The sequence below is a fragment of the Silurus aristotelis genome (genome assembly GCF_946808225.1).
Source record: "Silurus aristotelis genome assembly, chromosome: 4".
Taxonomy (NCBI): domain Eukaryota; kingdom Metazoa; phylum Chordata; class Actinopteri; order Siluriformes; family Siluridae; genus Silurus; species Silurus aristotelis.
In genome coordinates this window covers 28,624,926-28,646,999 of record NC_139577.1, presented here as the reverse complement: position 1 = coordinate 28,646,999, position 22,074 = coordinate 28,624,926, and the positions used below count along the sequence as shown (strand labels likewise).

General features: G+C 38.9%; 1 protein-coding gene across 2 annotated transcripts in view; it reads left to right on the top strand.

The window, feature by feature from the left end:
- tbck (TBC1 domain containing kinase) overlaps positions 1-22,074 on the top strand; it is a 111,117-nt gene that overhangs the window by 40,331 nt on the left and 48,712 nt on the right. For both annotated transcript variants that reach the window (XR_014533086.1, XM_083538662.1), the window contains exons 20-21: positions 1,847-1,932; positions 19,652-19,688. Coding sequence is in view for 1 of the 2 variants with exons in the window: in XM_083538662.1 (XP_083394788.1) it covers positions 1,847-1,932; positions 19,652-19,688 (123 nt within the window). In the remaining variant the exon portion in view is untranslated. The remainder of the gene's footprint in view (positions 1-1,846; positions 1,933-19,651; positions 19,689-22,074) is intronic.

Sequence of the window (22,074 nt, the reverse complement as noted above, 5' to 3'; positions counted from 1 at the left end):
CACAGCCAGTATCAGAGCTCTATGTTGCATTCGTTGTAAATCATGAAAGCACACATAAAAAGTGCGACGATAGATATTAATATTTTAAAGCGAAACACTCATAAATAAATAAAGGAAACGATTGTTTTTCTACTTTACCTCATGAAATATTATCGCTATTCCACTGGTGATATTTTGGACCTTTTTCCATGATATCTGTTGTTTACATTAAAGCAGTACCTCATGCAGGCCTTAAATGATATTGTTTACCATATATGGTGATTTGGGGGCGGGTCATTATGCAAATGAGAGCTGTTCTGTGAAAACAGAGCGATTTAATATGCGTTTGATTATGAGTGGCAGTCGTGTACAGCCGTGTGTATGCACGTGTGATAACTGCCAATGCCGTGTGTGTGTTTATTCCCTCACACAAATTTAGAAACACCATATCTAGAGACTGCAAGGCTCATTGAAAAAAAGATGTTTTATTAATTTTTTTTTACACATTGAAATTATTTAGGTAATTTTGAATCTTGTTTTATGATTCATCTTACACCTATGGTTTATTTGTATTTTATTCATTTTTTTTAAACTGATTTATTTTAAATTATAAATAAAACATAAAAAATGTAATACAAATGAACTAGGTGTAATATTTTGTTTATTATTCTTTTCATATTGTTTGTCGCAAAATAAATTTTTCTTCCAGAAACCATGGAGATTGCAAACCTTTGAACTTGACTGTAATATAAATTAGTTGCATTATAATATCATTTTGTACATTTAAGTAATTTTCCTCCTTTTAAACAATCATTCGATTTATTAGCCATATGTTCATAGTACATATATATATATATATATATATATATATTCATCTTTAAATTACCGCAATTTTCGGACTATTAAGCGCACCCAAATATCTACACTGAAACTAATGAACTTTACACAGGCTTTAATGAAAGACAGTGTCTGTTACACGGCTTGTATCTAAACAGTAACCAAGAAAGTCATTGTTCACTGTCTTCCTCCTTCCTTTCACAACTATTTCTCTCGGGAGTTTATCTTTTGGCATCGTTGTGCGTTTAAAAATCACCATCGGTGAAGCTTTTCTCCCGATGCCGTGCAGCTCAGAACACAGGTGAAGTGTGTTTTCATGCCCGGTTGTTTTCAGCATGACGAATGATTCGCATTTCCTGTAGACAGTCCGAGTGAGCGGCAGGTCAAACGTCAGAGGAACATCATCCATATTTATGATGTGGTGCGGCCCGATTTAGTGGGAGCGCATCTGATTTAATATAAAGAATTTCATTGGTTCACCTGAACCCGTTCCGCAATTTCATTGGTCTAATGTTATGGGGCTCAGTTTTTTGGCTTGAAGTTTGTGAAACCGGGAAAAACCCATAAATTAGCCGCTGCGTTGTTTAAGCCGCGGGGTTCAAAGCGTAGGAAAAAAGTAGCGGCTTATAGTCCGAAAAATACGATACATATATATTTATCTGTATATTATGCTCATAGTACATACACATCTGTAAATTACTGTTTATAGCCCTATAATAGCATTTTATTTAATTTGTGTAAATCTTGTAAACACTGTATATCCTCACTTGCTGCTATTGCACTCTGGTTAGACCCAAACTGCATTTTGTTGCCTTGTACTTGTACATGTGTAATGACAGTAAATTTGAATCTAATCTAATATCTGGAAATCATTGATGATAACTCACATCTGTGTATTATATCTAAACACCTGAAAAACAGACTACAAGTTTTTAGCCAAATGTATATATAAATACGACAAAAAAAAAAAAAGATTGTTTTTACTAGTTCAGTCCTAAACGTCTTGTTCTCATGTCTCTTCCCCCTTCAGAGTACCTAACAGTTTTCTCTCAGATGATAGCCTTCCATGACCCCGAGCTCAGCAACCACCTCAACGAGATCGGCTTCATACCAGACGTAAGTGCTTATGATTTTGATGAACTATTGAATGCAGCTCTGCACTTGACGTTTCTCTGACACAAACTGACCATTGAATGGATCGAGTGCTTTCTAAAAGATTTTCAAAAGCAATAAAAGGGTTACTTTGCTATTTTTTTTTTATTGTTTAAAAGCAGGAGAGCTTCAGATATGTCGAAAATAGCTGAGCTGAGAAATTAATCCTGCACTTATCTTGTCGTTAAAGCGACACACACACACACACACACACACACACATATATATACACACATGTACCTGGCAGATTGTCCTCATTACTAAACTTGAGTGCACACAGATATTGTTTAATCGATTCTCTAGACTCAGAGCTCTGTATCTTCAAAAATCACACTCAGGAGGGTTTTGTGTTGTGTTTGGATACAGAGGGTCCCAGAGTTGCGATGGTTTGACTTACGAATTTTGGGTCTTACGATGATAATACGGAAAAATGTCAACAATATTTTACATTTTGCATGGCAGGCAAATGTAGCAGTGTATGCTCCGCCCTCCACTTGCGAACAGGCTCTCATCCACATGCCCACTGCTACATACATACCCTATACTGCCAAAAGTATCGGGTCACCTGACCTTTCCTGCTATATGTGGTTCTTTTCCAAACTGTTACCACAAAGCTGGAGGCACTCAATTGTATAACTATGATAAAATGTTTAATTCACTTGGAAACGCAAACATGTTCCAGCATTTCAATGTAGAAAGTGAGCTCCTTGAAGATCTGGTTTACATGCTTTGAAGAGGAACATCTTCAGTGGCCTGCTATAGAGCTCTGATCTCATCCCTACTGAACACCTTAGGGATGAATGTGAACACTGACTGCACCTCAGGCCTCCTCACCTCCCCTACATCAGTACCTGCCTTTTATAATACCCTTGTGGCTGATGAACACAACTATCCATAAGCACACTCCAAATTCTAGTGGAACATCTTTCTAGAAGAGTGGAGGAAATTATGAGAGCAAATCGGGACTTAATGTGTGATGCAACGCTCAAAAATCACATACCATAATTATGACCAGGCGACCCAATACTTTTGCCAATATAGTGTATTTACTGTATAATTAGATACTGTAAATTGCTGAATTATGTACTGTAGCTTTTTAAATTACGAACAAATTACAGTGTACTACCGATTACCATTCTTTAAGACTCGACTCACAATATATTTTCAAATCACGATGGGGTCATCAGAACACTCCTATCGTAAGTCAGGGACTACCTGTTTATGTAAACATGGAGAACATGGAGTCCTCAGGTTTGATACTGAGCTCGGGTTACTGCCATGTGGAGTTTCGAATGGTGTCCCAGTGTCCCAGTGAGTTTTATCCATCACTGCTGAGCAGCATGCTGATGGAAATGTATCTTTAGATGTGTAAATATGTGGGTGAATGTATCTGCTCGAGTGTATTCCCATCTCACACTTCCCGTTGTTCAAGAAAGGTTCCGGATCCAATACATTCTGAAGAAGAGATACAGTAGGGTTTACTGATGATGAATTAATTTATGTTTGTTTGTTTATTCCTAAATCAATTTATTGATTGATTTGGTTCATTTATTTCAAAAAATTCACAGTTATTAGTTAGTAAATTAATTCGGGCTGTTGCCTGTTGTGTTTAAGTAGCATAATGTACACTTCCTTTTTAATCTTAGTTTTCATTTAGTTATTTTTATATATTTAACATCTTTGTCCAGGCTTCTGCCTGTAGCCTCGCAAAATACAGCGTTGTCAAGAGACAGTTTTCCACGTTTAGTCATGCAAATAAAGAGTCCTCATTGGAACAGGGAGTTGTAATGGTCTGAATGAGCTGCCTAGACGACACTGATTGCAACGCGGACTTCTTTTGTTCCTCGGTTTAGCACTGCGCTGCCTCGGTTCTGCTTGTAAGCACACTTTAAAACAAGATTAGGACTAATTCTTTGTTTACCAAAGCAAACGGTTGGTAATGTCACCGCATCAATGCGACCACTGACTAGCAAATAAGACACTTGGGGAAAAATTATTATGGGAATATTTAGAAACTAAAATAGCGGCATGCGTTTAAAAAAATTTGACCCAAACGTAAGCATTTAGCGTGTGCATACTTTATACACGCATACATACAACAAGACAAAAGACATGCAGAAATGCTTTTTAAAATCATTATGCTGTTGAAATCTCCATTCTAATTGGTCAGAATGCATTGATTCATTTTCAAAGTGTATTTGTATTCTCAAATCTGATTGGTCAGGAGGCGTGCATTGTTGTTGTATAACCCCTTAACTATAACTTACATAATTGGCTAATATTATGATTAATGCTCACATTCAAAACGTTCAGGGAATTCTATGAGAGATGTTCAGCATAATCTATGGCTAATAATGAATCCATTTTATTATTAAAATAGTGGTGAAAGTTTTTTGGGTTTTTTTAACCATTGTAATGTTTCCTGTCATTGGCAAGACTTCACAACTGCACCTCCCAGAAACTGTTTTTTGCATCCGCTAGAAGTGTTTTATTTGTTATATAAGACAGATATGCTATATATTATATTAGAGTGAGGAAAATGAAACTGCTTGAAGTTTAGCAGTCTCAGGAGAAGTACATTCCAGGAACATAATGTCTGCAAGTTGTCATGGCTTCATTGAGTTTTTATTTAAGTCAGTCTTCAAAAGACTTCCCAGCTACACAGTTCAGGTCTGACTAAACACTTCCTATCTGTAGGGAAACTCTTTGGATTTCATAACATGTCGACTGCAAGCATTTTAACAATTTTGCGCATAAAGAAATAAAGTAGCTACAGCTGGGACAGACCTCCTTTACAGAGAACTCTGTTCTTTCTTTTTATGTTGAAGCTCATTAGATCAGGAATATCTTTGGAGATCTGGAAGTGAAAATTAAATTAAAGTTTATTTATGTTCACCATGGCTTGCTTATCAGGGATTATTGCACACCATTCACCTTAACTCTTAAAATTCTGTAAAGCTGCTTTGAGACAATCTCTGTTGTAAAAAGTGCTATAGAAATAAACCTGACTTGAAACTTGACTTGATTTCTAACCCTAATTCCCAAAAATTGGCACAATGTGTAAAATGTAAATAAAAACAAAATGCAATAATTTTTGCTAATCGCATAAACACATTTTTTATTCACAATAGAACATAGAAAACATTAATCGGAGAATGTGGAGCTGTAGTAGGTCAACAATGTATTTGGGAGCTGAATGAATTAAAGCTTTATAAGAACATAGACATCTACTCTAAATCCACCTAGAAGCTTGTTCGGCTATGTTAAAACAGGGGTTATGTGTTTCAGGTCGACCGATAGTCAATTTAGGTTGGATCGTACTTGCCGATAATTTATTATTCAATCAATAGTTTTTAAAATGGTTACCGAATAAAAAAATAAAAAAAACACACATAACAATTCATGTAATATAATACTGATTTTTATTACAATTATAAAAAGTAAAAAAAAAAAAAAAACAGTACTAAATCATGAAAATGTGCTAAATGAAATAAATACGAATATATTTATTATATTTATAAATATTGAGAAAAATAAGACACGTTCAAACTAAAACTAAAGTCACACTTTAAGTGAATAAAAACGGTTATATCCTAAATTAATAAAAAACACACTTTAAATAAATTGCACATGGCATCAGTGAGTCGCCCCTAGAGGCCGCTCTCGTACTGTATAACACAACCCCGAAAAACTATTGTTATGGATTTTTGCCGATAGCTGATTGTTCCAGCAAACAAATATCGGTGTGATTAATCAAAAGGTAGATGTATAGTTCAAACTCTATAACATGGTCTCGTCTATGTGTATTAATCTAAAGACGAGCAGCAAACTTTATCTTAAGATTGTAATCTAGCGTACCAGTGTAGATTGATTCATTGCTAGAGACTCAACGCACTTTTGTACATCGCTTTGGACACGGGCGTCTGCTAAATTCCACAAATGTAAACGTAAATGCAGCAGCTTTTTGAACCAATTCAGGTCCAGGGATGATTGTGGGAGACCAATGAGCAATAATCTAACCCGAAGCTAAGAAAATGCATGTATAGCCTTTTTAAGAACTGAAAAGGATTGAAAGGGCTTCGCAGTGGAAAGTCATCAGAGTTGAAACTGAAGGTTTGTTTGCATTGATTGTCAGTAAGTGCTTCATCCAGGTCATGTGTCCTGGTACATCGAGAACACATAGAACTCAAAATAACACACACACACTTAAACACCGCTTAGCACCAATTTAGCATAGCCAGGTTTTTTGACAGTGGGAGGAAACTATAAAAACTTAAGGAAACCCTCACATGGAGAGCATGTAAAAGTATACAGAGAAGCTTGAACAGAAACCCTCTGTTTAATAGCTAAAGGAACCAGATTCTTCATCATTTCATGCATTTTTAGATTGTGGTTTTTAAGGCGGAATCTGTAGTGATGACGTGTTTTAGAAGGTTGTAGCAGACATCCTATACCGTAAAACTGGGATGTTGGCAGGACAGTGATATGATCCAATTATTGTAACATTAACTTATTGAGAAATATTGTGTGTATATCACTGTGCAGCTTGTAGAGCAGTATATATTTACTGTCTTCTTAAAATAACTCAACATACAGCCATTATTATCAAAATAGCTGCCAACAAAAGTGAGTATGCCATAAGTGATAACAGCCGTACGTCGCTTAACCACGCAAAGACTTCTGTTCTCTTCATGATGTTCATGTTGACCTTGCTTTAGAGGTTGCAGAAGTCAGTGCTCAGAACATACGCCGCACACTGCAACAAGTCGGTTTGCATGGTGGTCATCCCAGAAGGAATCCACTTTTGAAGCTGGCTCGCAAGAAAGCGAGTAAACAGCTTGCTGAAGACAACCTGTCCAAGAGCATGCATTACTGGAACCATGTTCTGTGGTCTGATAAGACTAAGATAAACCTGTTTGGCTCAGATGGTGTCTAACATGTGTGGCAACACTTTGGTGACAAGAACCAAGAAAATTGCATCTTGTGCCAAGCATGGTGGTGGCAGCATCATGGTCTGGGGCTGCATGAGTGCTGCTGGTACTAGGGAGCTGCGGGTCTTTGAGGGAAACATGGATTCCAACAGGTACTGTGACATTCTGAAGCAGAACTTGATGCCCTTCGTTCAAAAACTGAGCCGAACGACAGTTTTACAACATAATAAAGACTTCAAACACACCATTAAGATGACAACTGCCTCACTGAGGAAGCTGAAGGTGAAGGAGTGGCCAAGGAGGTCTCCAGACCTGAACCCTATTGAGCACCTGTGGGGCTCCTCAAGAAGGAGGTGGAGAAGGGCCATGTGTCTAACATCCAGCAGCTCGTGATGTCGTCATTATGGAGGAGTGGAAAAGGATCCCAGCAACAATCTGTGCAGCTTTACTGAATTCAATACTCAGAAGGATTAAGACAGTGCTGGATAACAAAATATTGCTCACACGAAATATTCACTTTGGACACAGTTTTGACTTTTGTTGAAAGCTATTAAGACATCAATGGCTGTATGTTGTTATTTTCAGAGGTAAATCTGTACTGATATACAAGCTGCACATTGACTACTATAAAATATATCCAAGTTTCATTTCTATATTATTGTCTCTTGAAAAGAGGTTGCTGAAATGTGAGTGGTGTACTTACTTTTGTGAGATAATATATACATTAAAGGTGCAACAGTACAAAAATTCATGGTTCGGTACATACCTCGGTTTTTAATTCAGGGGTTGGGTTTAGTTTTGTTAAGGTTACCGGGAGGGGGATGCAAAACATAAAATTGCTTGTCATTTTTTATTAACGCAGTTTATTATCATTAACATTTGTGATCATTAACATTTGAACACTTTACATTTTCAAAACATTTTTAAATAAAATGCCTGCTTGGTTAAATAAAATAGAAATGTATATTTTATAAAAAATAAAATAGAATAAATCAAATTAATGGAGTACACTTTTTATTAAATAAATTGAGTAATCAATTAAATTGCCACAAATTAAGTTGATTAAATAAAATGAAATTAAATGTAAACTTTGGCATTTGTTAGACCCTATTTGGGTAATACAGATATGTGTGTGTTTCATGTGTACCGAGCTAAAAGCCATGTACCAAAAGAATTTGGTACGTATATAAATATATAGAGATAGATATATAGATAGAAATAGATACACACTATCTATCTATCTATCTATCTATCTATCTATCTATCTATCTATCTATCTATCTATCTATCTATCTATCTATCTATCTATCTATCTATCTATCTATCTATCTATCTATCTATCTATCTATCTATCTATCTATCTATCTATCTATCTATCTATCTATCTATCTATCTATCTATCTATCTATCTATCTATCTATCTATCTATCTATCTATCTATCTATCTATCTATCTATCTATCTATCTATCTATGCACTGTGATGACTGTTGTCTGATGAGGTTAATAAACCTGCAGGATCCAGCTGTATTTTTCTTTTTTTTCTACCAGGCATAGTAAAAATGCAATCATATTAAATGAAATAATACTTCCAAATCATCCATCATTTCGTGATTGCTCTAAGTGTTTAAAAAGTTGGGCTGGATTTAAATGCAGTATTTCAGAGGGATGTGCTTGATACTGACAATTCAAAGGCGACAGGAAAGGCTTTAGATGCAAACTGGCCTTCTGTTTCATCAATCATCATTCCTGTAAATGTCTCCAACTCTAGGTTTTATTAGAGATCTTTCTAATACAGTATACTGCACAATGATAAGCTACAATATTCTGACTTATCACAAATGAAGAATTGCAATACAGGTGGAGAATACATTTACATTTACATATGCGTCATTTAGCAGACGCCCTTGTCCAAAGAGACGTACAAACGTGTTTTTTACAAAGCTGCTCGTTTTACAAAGCAAACTTGGAAAGTGCTTTGGATGTTGTAAGAAGTAATCGACAAGAAATAGATAGAAGACAGTGTAGGACAGATACACAAAATAGTGCCGAGCAGAATGCCTACTGTGTAATATGTTATACAGTACTTCTTCTTCTTCTTCTTCTTCTGTCGGCTGCTCCCATTAGGGGTCGCCACAGCGGGTCATCCGTCTCCACACCACCCTCTCCTCTACATCTGCCTCTTTCACACTAACTACCTGCATGTCTTCCCTCACCACATCCATGAACCTTCTCCTTGGCCTTCCTCTTTTCCTTTTACCTGGTGGCTCCATCCTCAGCATTCTTCTACCAATATAATTCATGTCCCTCCTCTGCACATGTCCAAACCATCTCAATCTCACCTCCTTTACCTTTAACCAAAACATCCTACATGTGCGGACCCTCTAACGTACTAATTTCTAATTTTGTCCATCCTCGTCACTCCCATTGAAATCCTTAACATCTTCAGCTCTGCTACCTCCTGCTCCATCTCCTGCCTTTTACTCAATGCCACTGTCTCTAATCCATACAACATCGCAGGTCTCACCACAGTCCTATAAACTTTCCCTTTCACTCTTGCAGATACCTGACTATCACAAATCACTCCTGCTATCACTCTTCTCCACCCACTCCACCCTGCCTGCACTCTTTTCTTTATTGCTCTAACACACTCTCCATTACTTTGCACTGTTGACCCCAGGTTCCTGAACTCCTCCACCTTCTCCACCTATTCTCCCTGCAACCGCACCACTCCACTGCCCTCCCTCTCATTTACACACGTCTTATTCCTACTGACTTTCATTCCCCTTCTTTCCAGCGCATATCTCCACCTCTTCAGGCTCTTCTCAACCTGCTCACTACTCTCACCAGAAATCACAATATCATCCGCAAACATCATAGTCTCTCTCTCTGATTTTCCTCATTCATCAGCTGCTCAAAATACTCCCTCCATCTTCTCAACACACTCTCCTCACTAGTCAACACATTTCCTTCTCCATCCTTTATCCTAACTTGCAGCACATCCTTCCCAGCTCGGTCCCTCTGCCTGGCCAATCGGTATAAATCCTTTTCTCCTTCCTTAGTGTCCAACCTCTCATACAGCTCATCATATCCCTTTTCCTTGGCTTTCACCACATCCCTCTTTACCTGCTGCCGCATCTCCTTGTACTCCTGCCTACTTTTCTCACCAATCTGTCTATCCCACTTCTGTTTTGCCAACCTCTTTCTCCTTACGGTCTTCTGCACTTCCTCATTCCACCACCACGTCTCCTTGTCTTCCTTTCTATTTCCAGATGTCACACCAAGTACCTTTCTAGCTGCCTCCCTCATCACTCCTGCAGTAGTTGCCCAATCACCCAACACCTCTTCACCACCACCGAGCCTCTGTCTGACCTCTTCCCTAAACCTCACACTACACTCTTCCTCCTTTAGTTTCCACCATCTTATTCTTCTTTCAGTCCTCACTCTCCTCCTCTTCTTCTTCGCCTCCAAAACCATCCTACAGACCACCATCCGATGCTGTCTAGCTACACTGTCCCCCACCAACACCTTACAGTCTCCAATCTCCTTCAGGTTGCATCTCCTGCATAGAACATAGTCCACCTGTGTGCACTTTCCTCCTCTCTTATACATCACCCTATGATCCTCCTTCTTCTTAATTGTTCACCACTGCCATTTCCATCCTTTTAGCAAAATCTACCACCATCTGCCCTTCCACATTCCTCTCCTTAAGGCCATACCTACCCATCACCTCCTCATCACCTCTGTTCCCTTCACCAACATGCCCATTAAAGTCTGCCCCAATCACCAATCGTTCTTTCCTAGGTACACCATCTACCACTTCATCTAATTCACTCCAGAATCTTTCCTTCTTCTTCATCTCACAGCCAACTTGTGGAGAATAGGCACTGATGACATTTATCATCATCCCTTCAACTTCCAGCTTCACGATCATCACCCTATCACAAACTCTCTTCACCTCCACTACACTCTTACTGTACTCTTCCTTCAGAATCACCCCTACACCATTTCTCTTTCCATCCACACCATGATAAAACAGTTTAAACCCACCTCCAATGTTCCTGGCCTTACTCCCCTTCCACTTGGTCTCCTAAACACACAACATATCTATCTTTCTCCTCTCCATCATATCAGCTATCTCTCTCCCTTTACCCGTCATAGTACCAACATTTAAAGTACCAACCCAAACCTCCACTCTCCTACACTGCTCCTTTCCCTGTTGTCTCTGTAGACGTCTTCCTCCTCTCCTTCTCCTCCTTCGGCCAACAGTAGCCCAATTTCCACCGGTACCCTGTCGGCTAACGATACCTGTGGCGGTCGTTGTTAACCCGGGCCTCAACCGATCTGGTATGAAATTCTCATTTGTGATTTGATTTGGCACGTGTTTTACACTGGATGCGATTCTTAACGCAACCCTCCCCATTTACCCGGGCTTGGGACCGGCACTAAGAGTGCACTGGCTTGTGCCTCCATAATGGCTGGATTATAATATGGTATACAGTACAATGTGCAAAAAATAGAAGTGTATGTCTGTATTTTTTGTATATGTAAACATATACACAAAATGTTGTGCAAAACAGCAATCGAGGGGTGTGCAAAAAGATATATGGGTCGATTTGTGTGAATGGACATTCGGTGCAACCCAGATGAGGATGGGTTTCCTCTTGAGTCTATTTCCTCTCAAGGTTCTTCCTTATGCCATCTAGGGGAGTTTTTACATGCCACAGTCGCCACCGGCTCGCTCATCAGAGACAAACTTATTTATAAAGAATGTTAATTGTTAAAAGTGCTATACAAATAAAAATTTATTAAATTGAATTGAAATGAGGATTGAGTGTATGTTTCAGCTCAAGTATGTAAAATTTCAGTAACACACAGTCGAGTGAGTGAGTGAGTGTGTGTGTGTGTGTGTGTGTGTGTGTGTGTGTGTGTGTGTGTGTGTGTGTGTGTGTGTGTGTGTGTGTGTTCTGTGTGTTGAGGAGCCTGATGGCTTGAGGGAAGAAAGATTTGATCAGACTTGAAAAACACCCCAGTACTTGGCATCCCAATAATACTGCTGTACCTTCCTAATGCTTTAGTGGTTGAATGATCACAAATCCCTACAGCCACACTCCAATATGTTGTAGAAAGCCTTCCCAGAAGCATGGAGGTTATTATTATAATGGATAGAAAGGCATACTATGGATGTTCAACAAGGACATATGGGTGTAAGGGTCATATGTTTCTATACTTCTGGCCATATCGTAAATAATACTACCAAATAGGACTTGAGAGGATGTTCAGTATGAGAATCATAGCAGCAGTTCTTGATTATGAATCTACAGTATTAATGTGAGATTATCCAGTAAAGCAATGGTAAATCTTGGGTATAAACAGGAGTATTGAAATACTCCTGTGAAAACTCTTTATATAGGACTGGCTTTTAGGTGCTTTTTCGGTTTAGCTCAGTCTGTATCATTTCTTTTCAGCTTTTCAATGCATGTTTGCACGTTTGGCAACACAGCTTGTGCTACACTGACAAATGTGTTGCCTCCACACATTCTCCTGAGGGAGGAAAAATAAAAAAATCCCAGATCCCCCTCCCAGGCTTTTTTTTTTCCTATCAAAGAAAGAGAAAAGATCCACGACCCACCAGCCTTGTCCATCCTCTTTGAAATCCCCGGAGCTTCACGGAAAGCCGAATAAAAGATGAATAGCAACAATAACATCGAGCCAATGTCCCCTTCAGTCTCCGAGCAGCTTCCATTGTCATGAACATGATAAGATGCCAGACGCCTTCTGTACAAGTGTCTGCGAATTTACCAATTTCGTTAATGAATGCTAATGAATCTTGTAGCTTTCGATAATTTTTTTGTCTCACCTCTGTGCCATTTGTCTTTTTTTCTTTTCTCCCGGAACATTTTCTCTTCCTTTAGCAGGGTCGCTAAACCATGTCGTTTTCTGAGAATTACAGCTTTATTTTTCCTGTCTGGGTATTATTTGATCTTGTCGCTTTGAATCACTGTTTCTCTAAAAGCACAAATCTATCTTGGCTGACGGTGCGGGAACAATATTGTTTCACAAAGCACCACGTTTTGGCTGGGTACGTCCTAGCGTTCCCTGTGAAATTGGTTTTCTCATGGAGTTGTAAAGGCCAACATCAACCGATTGCTTGTTTTCGTTTGCATTAACGTCTTTAACTTCGGAAAGTATTGCGACACGCGGAGACTCTTGAGGAATTCACGTTTACATGTGCACAGAGCGCTGCAAGATTTCGCATATTTCACCGTACTCATCTCTTACTGTGAGAGTTCTCTAATGATAATAACTGCATTTTGTGTAATTTATATTGAATCTTTCGTAGGCACGTATATAATCACAGTGTAATACAAGTGAAATTGGTCCAGATGATCAATTCGCACAGGGACAGGCACATTATATGCTTGGAAAAACATTTATTTAGCAGATGTCGTTAAGTTTTTAAGTCGAGCAGAGTTTGATTCATGGCCAGAAGTTGAAAAGGCAGTCAAAAGGAATAACTGGAGACGTCATGAGGAAGAAACCTTGGAAGAAGCAACATTTTTGGATCTCGTCTTTCCGGAAATCATCACACTATCCAGGTGTAGGAGAGTCCAGTCAGACTTAAAGTGTAAAAATCGTGTTCACTGTAAGCAGATTATACATAGGAGTCCTAGGATGAGCATAAAATGATCATTATTACCTCAGCAGCTCTATGGTACATATACTATATGGACAAAAGTTTGGAGACACATGCTTTTTGAACATTCCGCATTTAGTCCCCTTTTGCTGTTATTATAACCTTCACTCTTCTGGGAAGATGTTCCTTTAGATTTTGAAGTGTTTTTGTGGAGATTTTTGCCCATTCAGCCAGTTAGTAAAGTCAGGTTCTGATGTAGGTGAGGTGAGGAGGCCTCGGGTGCAGTCAGTGTTCCAATCATCCTAAAGGTGTTCAGTAGGGTTGAGGTCAGAGCTCTATAGCAGGCCACTCAAGCTCTTCCAGTCCAACCCATGTAAAGCATATCTTTATGGAGTTTCCTTTGCACACAGGGGTATTTTCATGCTCTCAGAACAGGTTCAGGTCTCCTAGTTCAAGTGAAGGGAAGAAATTTATGTTACTGCATTCAAAAACATTCTATACATTTGTGTGCCTTGTAGTAACAGTTCTGGGAAGAACCACATATGGCTGGAAAAGTCAGGTGTCCCAATACTTTTGTTGATATATTAACCAATAAGGTCAATAAGGACCTTAAGGAGAGGAATATGGAAGGGCAGATGGTGGTAGATTTTGCTAAAAGGATGGAAATGGCAGTGGTGAACAATTAAGAAGAAGGATGATCATAGGGTGACGTATAAGAGGGGAGGAAGGTGCACACAGGTGGACTATGTTCTATGCAGGAGATGCAACCTGAAGGAGATTGGAGACTGTAAGGTGTTGGCAGGGGACAGTGTAGCTAGACAGCATCGGATGGTGGTCTGTAGGATCAATAAGGAATCCACGTTCCCCCGTCTTTGGCAGTAGAAATTGGCTCTCGAAGTGTATACACTTTGAATCCAGCAGGTTTGAAAAGCTTGCCTGAGAGAGATTATTAGATTGTTAGGTATGTGTTTATCCTGTATTGGATTATAAAGAGTCTAGGTAAGAACTTCTATCTTTGACAGCAGAACTTAAATGGAGAGCTACAAGGCCAAACATCGAGGGCACCTCAGTTTCTCACCAGAGGGACAAACATTGAACTTTGTAGTGTTCCAAATTTTCTGAAAGTCTAGGGCACTTTGTAGGTCACCTACATGGCATTCCAGATTTTTTCTCTTGTCTCAGACTTAATCATTGAAACTGGCACCTGGTTTTTGTGCCACAAAGATGAATTAATGCTGTGCAGTGAGTGTTGGACCAAAGCAAACCTCTGGAACCTTTTATTTTTTTACTCTGTTGTAATACAAATATTTTTGCTTGTGACTTTCTTTTCTTGATTTAGCTTTTTTGTGCACGGGTTATGTTAGCAGCAGTTTTCTTAATACAAATTCTGAGAGAAAACAAAAACATTCCTCCTCCTTTTCTTATCCAAACCAAAAGTAATGCTGACTGTTCTATGCACCGCATTTGTGCGTCTCTCATTTCTGCCGTTGCTTTTCTTTCTTTTTCTCTCCCGCACCTCGTACACCACTTGAAGGAAACATCCACCATGAAATACAGTAGATGTTCAAATATCTGAGATGTGTTGAGGCTACTTTGTTCCTGTAAGCAGTTCTCCGCTGTGCTGAGATCACAGGGAATCCCCCAAGTCCAATTATGATACCGTTTAAAGAGAAGAAAAAAATGACAGCAGTCTCAAACTGCGGAGATGAAAGCAAGTGCAGGTTTTTTTTTTTTTTAAGAGCAAGTATAAAACATAAAAGACATTCCACAAAACTTTAATTTGCGCATGGACGTGAACTGAAAAGTGTGGGTGTTTAGTGCTGTGACTAGGTCATGTGATGTACAAGGGGCTGATGGGAGATATTGTCCTGTGGCTCTTTTCATAATAGTGACACAAACATACACACATATATATATATATATATATATATATATATATATATATATATATATATATATATATATATATATATATATATATATTTTAGAGTGGTCAATGTGCAGCTTGCATTAGCAGTATAGATTCATGTACTGTAAAAAAATAACTCATCATACAGCTATTATTGTCAAAGTAGCTGGCAACAAAAGCCCTTCCTAACGCAACCCTCCCCATTTATCCGGGTTTGGGACCGGCACTAAGGCTTGTGCAACCCTAATGGCTGGGGTTGGTTCCCTGACTGGGGATCGAACCCGGGCCGCAGCGTTGAGAGCGCCGCATCCTAACCACTAGACCACCAGGGAACCTATGTCTGCATGACAGAACCATACAAATTTGTGTATCTTGTATTAGAGCAGTTGAAATTTGGTGCTTTGAGTACAATTCTCTCATACTGACCACTGGATGTTCAACATGCACCTCATGGTAAACTCTCTGAGGATTTGGGAATTTGATTTGTTGCTCTCCACAAAGATGGCCAAGGCTATAAGAAGATCAGTAACACCCTAAAACTGAGTTGCAGTACAGTGGTCAGGGTCATACAGAGGTTTTCCAAGACGGGTTCCACTCGGACCAGACCTCACAAGGGTCCATCAAAGAAGTCGAGTCCTTGTGCTGTGCATCAGGTGCAGAAGCTGCTTCAAAAAAAAAAAACATACTCATGAGTGCTGCAGCATTGCTTTAGAGGTTGCAGAAGCGGGCGGGTGGTCCGCTTGTCAGTGCTTAGACCGTACGCCCCTAACTGAACAAGTATATCAGCGTCTGGCTTCACTCGCTGCCACATACATGTATACTGTACAGTTCCTACATTACGATAGTGTAAATCGCTCTGTTTTGCTAAGTTTTGTACAGTAATTTCCGGACTATTAAACGCACCCAAATATAAGACTGAATTTTACAAAGATTTTTATTTTGAAAATAAATAAGCCGCACCTGTCTATAAGCTGCAGGTTCCTACACTGAAACTAATGAACTTTACACAGGCTTTAACGAAAGACAGTGTCTGTTACACGACTTGTATCTAAACAGTAGCCTACCAAGAAAGTCATTGTTCACTGTCTTCCTCCTTCCTTTCACAACTATTTCTCTCGGGAGTTTATCTTTTGGCATCGTCGTGCGTTTAAAAATCACCATCGGTGAAGCTTTTCTCCCGATGCTGTGCAGCTCAGAACACAGGTGAAGTGCGTTTTATTATGCCCGGTTGTTTTCAGCGTGAAGAATGATTCGCATTTCCTGTTGCCAGTCCGAGTGAGCGGCAGGTCAAACGTCAAAGGAACATCATCCATATTTATGATGTGGTGCGGCCCGATTCAGTGGGAGCGCATCTGATTTAATATAAAGAGTTTCATTGCTTCACCTGAACCCGTTCAGCAGTTTCATTGGTCTAATGTTATGGGGCTCAGTTTTTTGGCTTGAAGTTTGTGAAACCAGGAAAAACCCAGAAAAAATCCATAAATTAGCCGCTTCGTTGTTTAAGCCACGGAGTTCAAAGCGTGGAAAAAAAAGTAGCGGCTTATAGTCCGAAAAATACGGTAGAATAATTTGTTACCGTAATAAATTACAGTACACTACCCCATACTGATCACCGTTCTTTAAGATTCCTGGGTAGGCTAGCAGAATTCTCCACTTACGATATTTTTTACTTACTGGAACTACCAGTACTTTTTCCATTATTATGTATTAAATATTTCTTAATAGTCTATTCTCTTCATTTTATCGCATTTCTTTTTCTTATTTAACAGCAAAAATGGACTGAAAAGTCCAGAATGCATTGCAGACTTTAGTTTGGGGGGCTTGGTAAACAATCAGTTCACCTTGTCACGTCACAGTTGCCCTCTAAAATCATTATTACAAATCTTCACATGCAAGTTATTATCGTTTGAAAGACATCTTGAATGCTTGAGTGTGGCTTCCAGAGTGGTTCTTTTCTCTTCAGTTTTTTACTGGATGAAGAGAATGAAATTCTAACAAAGTATATTCTATTCTGTATCTTTTATTTACACACAATACAGCTGCCCAGTACTGGTTTTTTTTCTCTTCTATAGGTCTGGGTTTATAGCTAAGAAAAGAAAGAGGAACAGTTTTGCCTGAAGGAATATTGGACTAAGTTTCATGCTTAAGGGGATATAGGCAAAAAAAAAGAAAAAAAAGAGTGTTTTATGCACACAGACGATACTGACTGCTTCATTCAGCAGATACCAAGTCTGAAAGTATGCCCAAATAAATAAAAAAATCAGTTTTCGCTATGTTTATTTTTTGAGCAGACATGTTCAAGTGAGAGTCCAGTTCATTCAAAGTTAGCTGTTAGAGCAGTTACAGTGATTTTTCTTGTCTTAATGATTCGTATTTACAATACAGACCAGTTTTCTTTTAAAAATTATTTTGTGTTCTGGCTGCATATGTGTGTGTATATATATATATATATATATATGTGTGTGTGTGTGTGTGTGTGTGTGTGTGTGTGTGTGTGTGTGTGTTTATATTATACAGTGGTACCTCGACATACGAGTTTAATTCGTTCTGTTAGCTTGCTCGTATGTCAAATTGCTCGTATTTCAAAGCAAATTTCCCCTTTGAAATTAATTGAAATGCTATTAATCCGTTCCAGCCACCAAAATGCCACCCCAGTTGTTTTTGTTACGTGTTTTTGAATGAGAAAAAAATAAAAATTATTTATAAATGACAAATATTGTATAAAAACATCATAAAAGAGAATGTAAAAATATAATAAGGTTTTATTCAGTGTATTTTCCTTGGAGATGAGACTTGAGCTAACGAAAATGCCGGTGGGGGGTGGGTGTGTGTGTGTGTGTGTGTGTGTGTGTGTGTGTGTGTGTGTGTGTGTGTGTGTGTGTGTGTGTGTGTGTGTGAGTGGGGGTTTTTTGAGGCGATAAGCGGAAAACTCGTTTTTTTGCTATCGCTCCTGCACACTACGTATCCCTAAACTTAAATTTTTTTACGTTTTCTTCTTTGCTTAGCTTAATTTTCGTCACAATCTTCTCTTTCTGCCTTGAATTCCCCATCTAGCAGCGGCGTCTCGAGCTCGTATCTCAAGTTTTTGCTCGCGTATCAAAGCAAAAAATCGACCGAGTGACCGCTCGTATCTCAAAAAACTCATATGTTAGGGCACTTGTATGTCGAGGTACAACTGTATAGTGCTCGTTAAAAGTTTGGGAAACACCTCGTCTTTTATCATTTTTGAGACACATCATTTTGTTTATATGCAATGAAAGCCCATTAAATGAAGTGCTTTAACTCTTTAACCCATTATAGCCAATTATTACTTTTGCTCAGATTAAAAAACTAGTCTTATTCACAATATGGACCACTGACCAGAAGATTCGTATGTGCTTTTTGAACATCCCCTTCCAAATTTAGTTCACAGTTTTGCAGTTATAATAACCTCCACTGTTCTGGGAAGATGTTTCAATAGATTTTGGAGTGTGCTAGTGGAGATTTGTGTTCATTCAGCTACAACGGTGTTAGTAAAGTCAGGTACTGATGTAGGTTAAGTGAGGAAGACTGGAGTACAGCCAGGGGTTAAAGTTAGGGTTGAGGTCAGAGCTCTACAGTGGGCAACTCAAGATTTCTCATGACGAGCCATGTGAAGCATAACTTCATGAAGATTGAATTGTGCACATGGGTTTTGTCATGCTGGAACGTGCTAGGTTACTGAATGGAAGGTCAGGGGTTCAAGTCAGAGTATTGTCAAGCTGCATCTTTTGGGTCCTTGAGCAAGGCAGTTAACTCCTCCGTGCTCTAGGGGCACTGTATCATGGCTGACGTGTACATGTGAGACGTAAAAAGCCCATTACCTTTATTTTTAAAGCTACCACATCCAAAGACTTCTTATACAATTGTGGGATTTTTAAATGTGTGGTAACAGTTTGGAGAAAAACTACATATGGCTGGAAAACCCAATTTTAAAAAAGTCAGTCTCTTTTTACATACATTTGCACAAACCCAGGAACTCTTTTTCTGAAAGCTGTCTGTTTTTCTAAATAGATTGTTGTGTTAGTTTCTGTGAGCAATTTATAAATGACACCCATTTGCAAAATAAAATCATGTCATCGCCTTGTGAATCAGGTCCACTGAACCTTTACGTGTTCTTTCTCTCTGTTCTAAGAGACACTTAGGTCTATTTCCCCATCTAACCAAAGGCCACTTTTGTTCTCTTACAGCTGTATGCGATTCCATGGTTCCTGACAATGTTCACTCGTAAGTACAGTACAATTACACACACAATCAGTCATACACTCCACTTAAAGGCTTTTGGTTGGGAATGCAACAGTGAGACTTCAGTTCAGTTGTGCTTATTCAGAACACATACTGAGGAAAAAATTTGTTCTTGAAGATTTTTGGTTAAAAATAAAGTGTAAGATTTAGAGTACAGCATGAGATTATAGAATAAACAAATCAACACTGAAGTAGTTATGAGCTGCGTATAAAATCAGAGATATTTAAAATCTCCACGTCTCATAATTTTGATTTTTTGACGCATCTTGATGTTTTGGGACGTCTCAATTATTTTGGGACGTCTCACTTATTTAACCATTATAGAGAAGGGGTCTCCAACCTTTTGTTGACCAATTTCATGTGAACTGGCTGGTGGTGGGGGGTTAGCGAGTATTGTTATATATTTTTCATTGCCTATCAAAAGTTTGGAAACATCTAGCGTAATTTCCGGACTATTAGGCAATTAATTAAAAATTTATTTGACAAAGATTTTTATTTTGAACATAAATAAGCCGCACCTGTATCTAAACAGTAGCCTACCAAGAAAGTCATTGTTCACTGTCTTCCTCCTTCCTTTCACAACTATTTCTCTCGGGAGTTTATCTTTTGGCATCGTCGTGCGTTTAAAAATCACCATCGGTGAAGCTTTTCTCTCGATGCCGTGCAGCTCAGAACACAGGTGAAGTGTGTTTTTTCATGCCCGGTTGTTTTCAGCGTGACGAATGATTTGCATTTCTTGTAGACAGTCCGAGTGAGCGGCAGGTCAAACGTCAGAGGAACATCATCCATATTTATGATGTGGTGCGGCCCGATTCAGTGGGAGCGCATGTGATTTATTATAAAGAGTTTCATTGGTTCACCTGAACCCGTTCCGCAATTTCATTGGTCTAATGTTATGGGGCTCAGTTTTTTGGCATGAAGTTTGTGAAACCGTGAAAAACCCAGGAAAAATCCATAAATTAGCCGCTTAGATGTTTAAGCCGCGGAGTTCAAAACGTGGGAAAAAAGTAGCGGCTTATAGTCCGGAAAATACGGTAGTTGTTTATGGTTTTTGAGACGTGCTCTTTTCGTTTAAAAAACAAACTATGCAAAAGGCAAAAACCCACAAAAATTAAACAGTGAATGATAGATTAAAAGTTCGGGGGACAGATAAATTTTGGCTCTAACAGAAGAACATATATAAGACTGAAAACAGGAGAGAAGATGTTAGCAGGCTGCCTCACCACCACAGTCAAACATGGAGATGGTCAATGGTTTGCAGTTGTTATGGAGTAGGGAAGATTGGAGACTTATACCAGGTTCAATGAACCAGCACTGATTCAATTCCATACTTCAACACCATACAATTCCGTCTAGACTGCGGCTCATTGGAACCGACTTCACCATACAACAAGATAATGTGCTGAAGCATACATCCAAGCTCTATAGGTGTTATTTAGAGAGCAGACAGTCAACTGGAGGGTTATTTATCATGAAATGGCCTGCCCAATCACTACACCTAAATCCTATTGAACTGATAGGACTTGGACTTTGGTCCGAAGGTCATGAGTTTAAATCCCAGCCACACCAAGTTGATACTCCTGAGCCGCTGAGCAAGGCCCTTAACCCCATAGCTGCTCGGTCGTATACACAAGATAAATATTAGTCCCTCTGGATAAGTGCAGCAAACGCCATAAATGTAAATATAGAATAAACAGATTATTCAAGGCACTTAAGTAGTTATGAGCTGCATGTAAAATGGAAAATCTTCACTATAACCGAGTTCACATTTTCTCCATGCGTCATGCAGAAGCTCTCTTTTTTTTTTTTTTTTTTTTTTTTTTTTTTTTTGAAGTGTTTATCAGAATTCAAATTTCCAAAACAATCATCGCTGATGGTCCATAATGGCCCATTGTTTCAGGAGGCGCCGTTTCGATTACTGAAATTTGTTCCGAATTACACAAAATAATTGTTAAACGGCAAATTTTCCTATGATCGTGCGCCGAACGGTGAATTGCAGCCCGCGTGTTGATTGTCCGAACGTCACATTCAGAGAGAGAAATGTCATCTAATCTTGCTCCATGCGCATCTGCGAGTGGCTTTTTTTTAGCCGCACTTCGTAAATAAGGTATTACACCGTCGCCGAGTCGCGCTCCGTGAGGAGATTTAAAAGAGCAAGAGGTTTAGCTTGGGAGGACTGTGGTGTGAAGCGCTGCCCATGTGACCTTTTCACCTAAAGTTTGTGTGGTGCGAAAACACAAAATCTCTCTCTTTATTAATACAAATTTAACTACATAAGCCAAACACACTCAGCATATTCCAGAAATCGCAGCTGGAATCTAATGTGTGTTTATTGTTCCAGTTTTTTGTCCTTGTCAGAAAATAATCA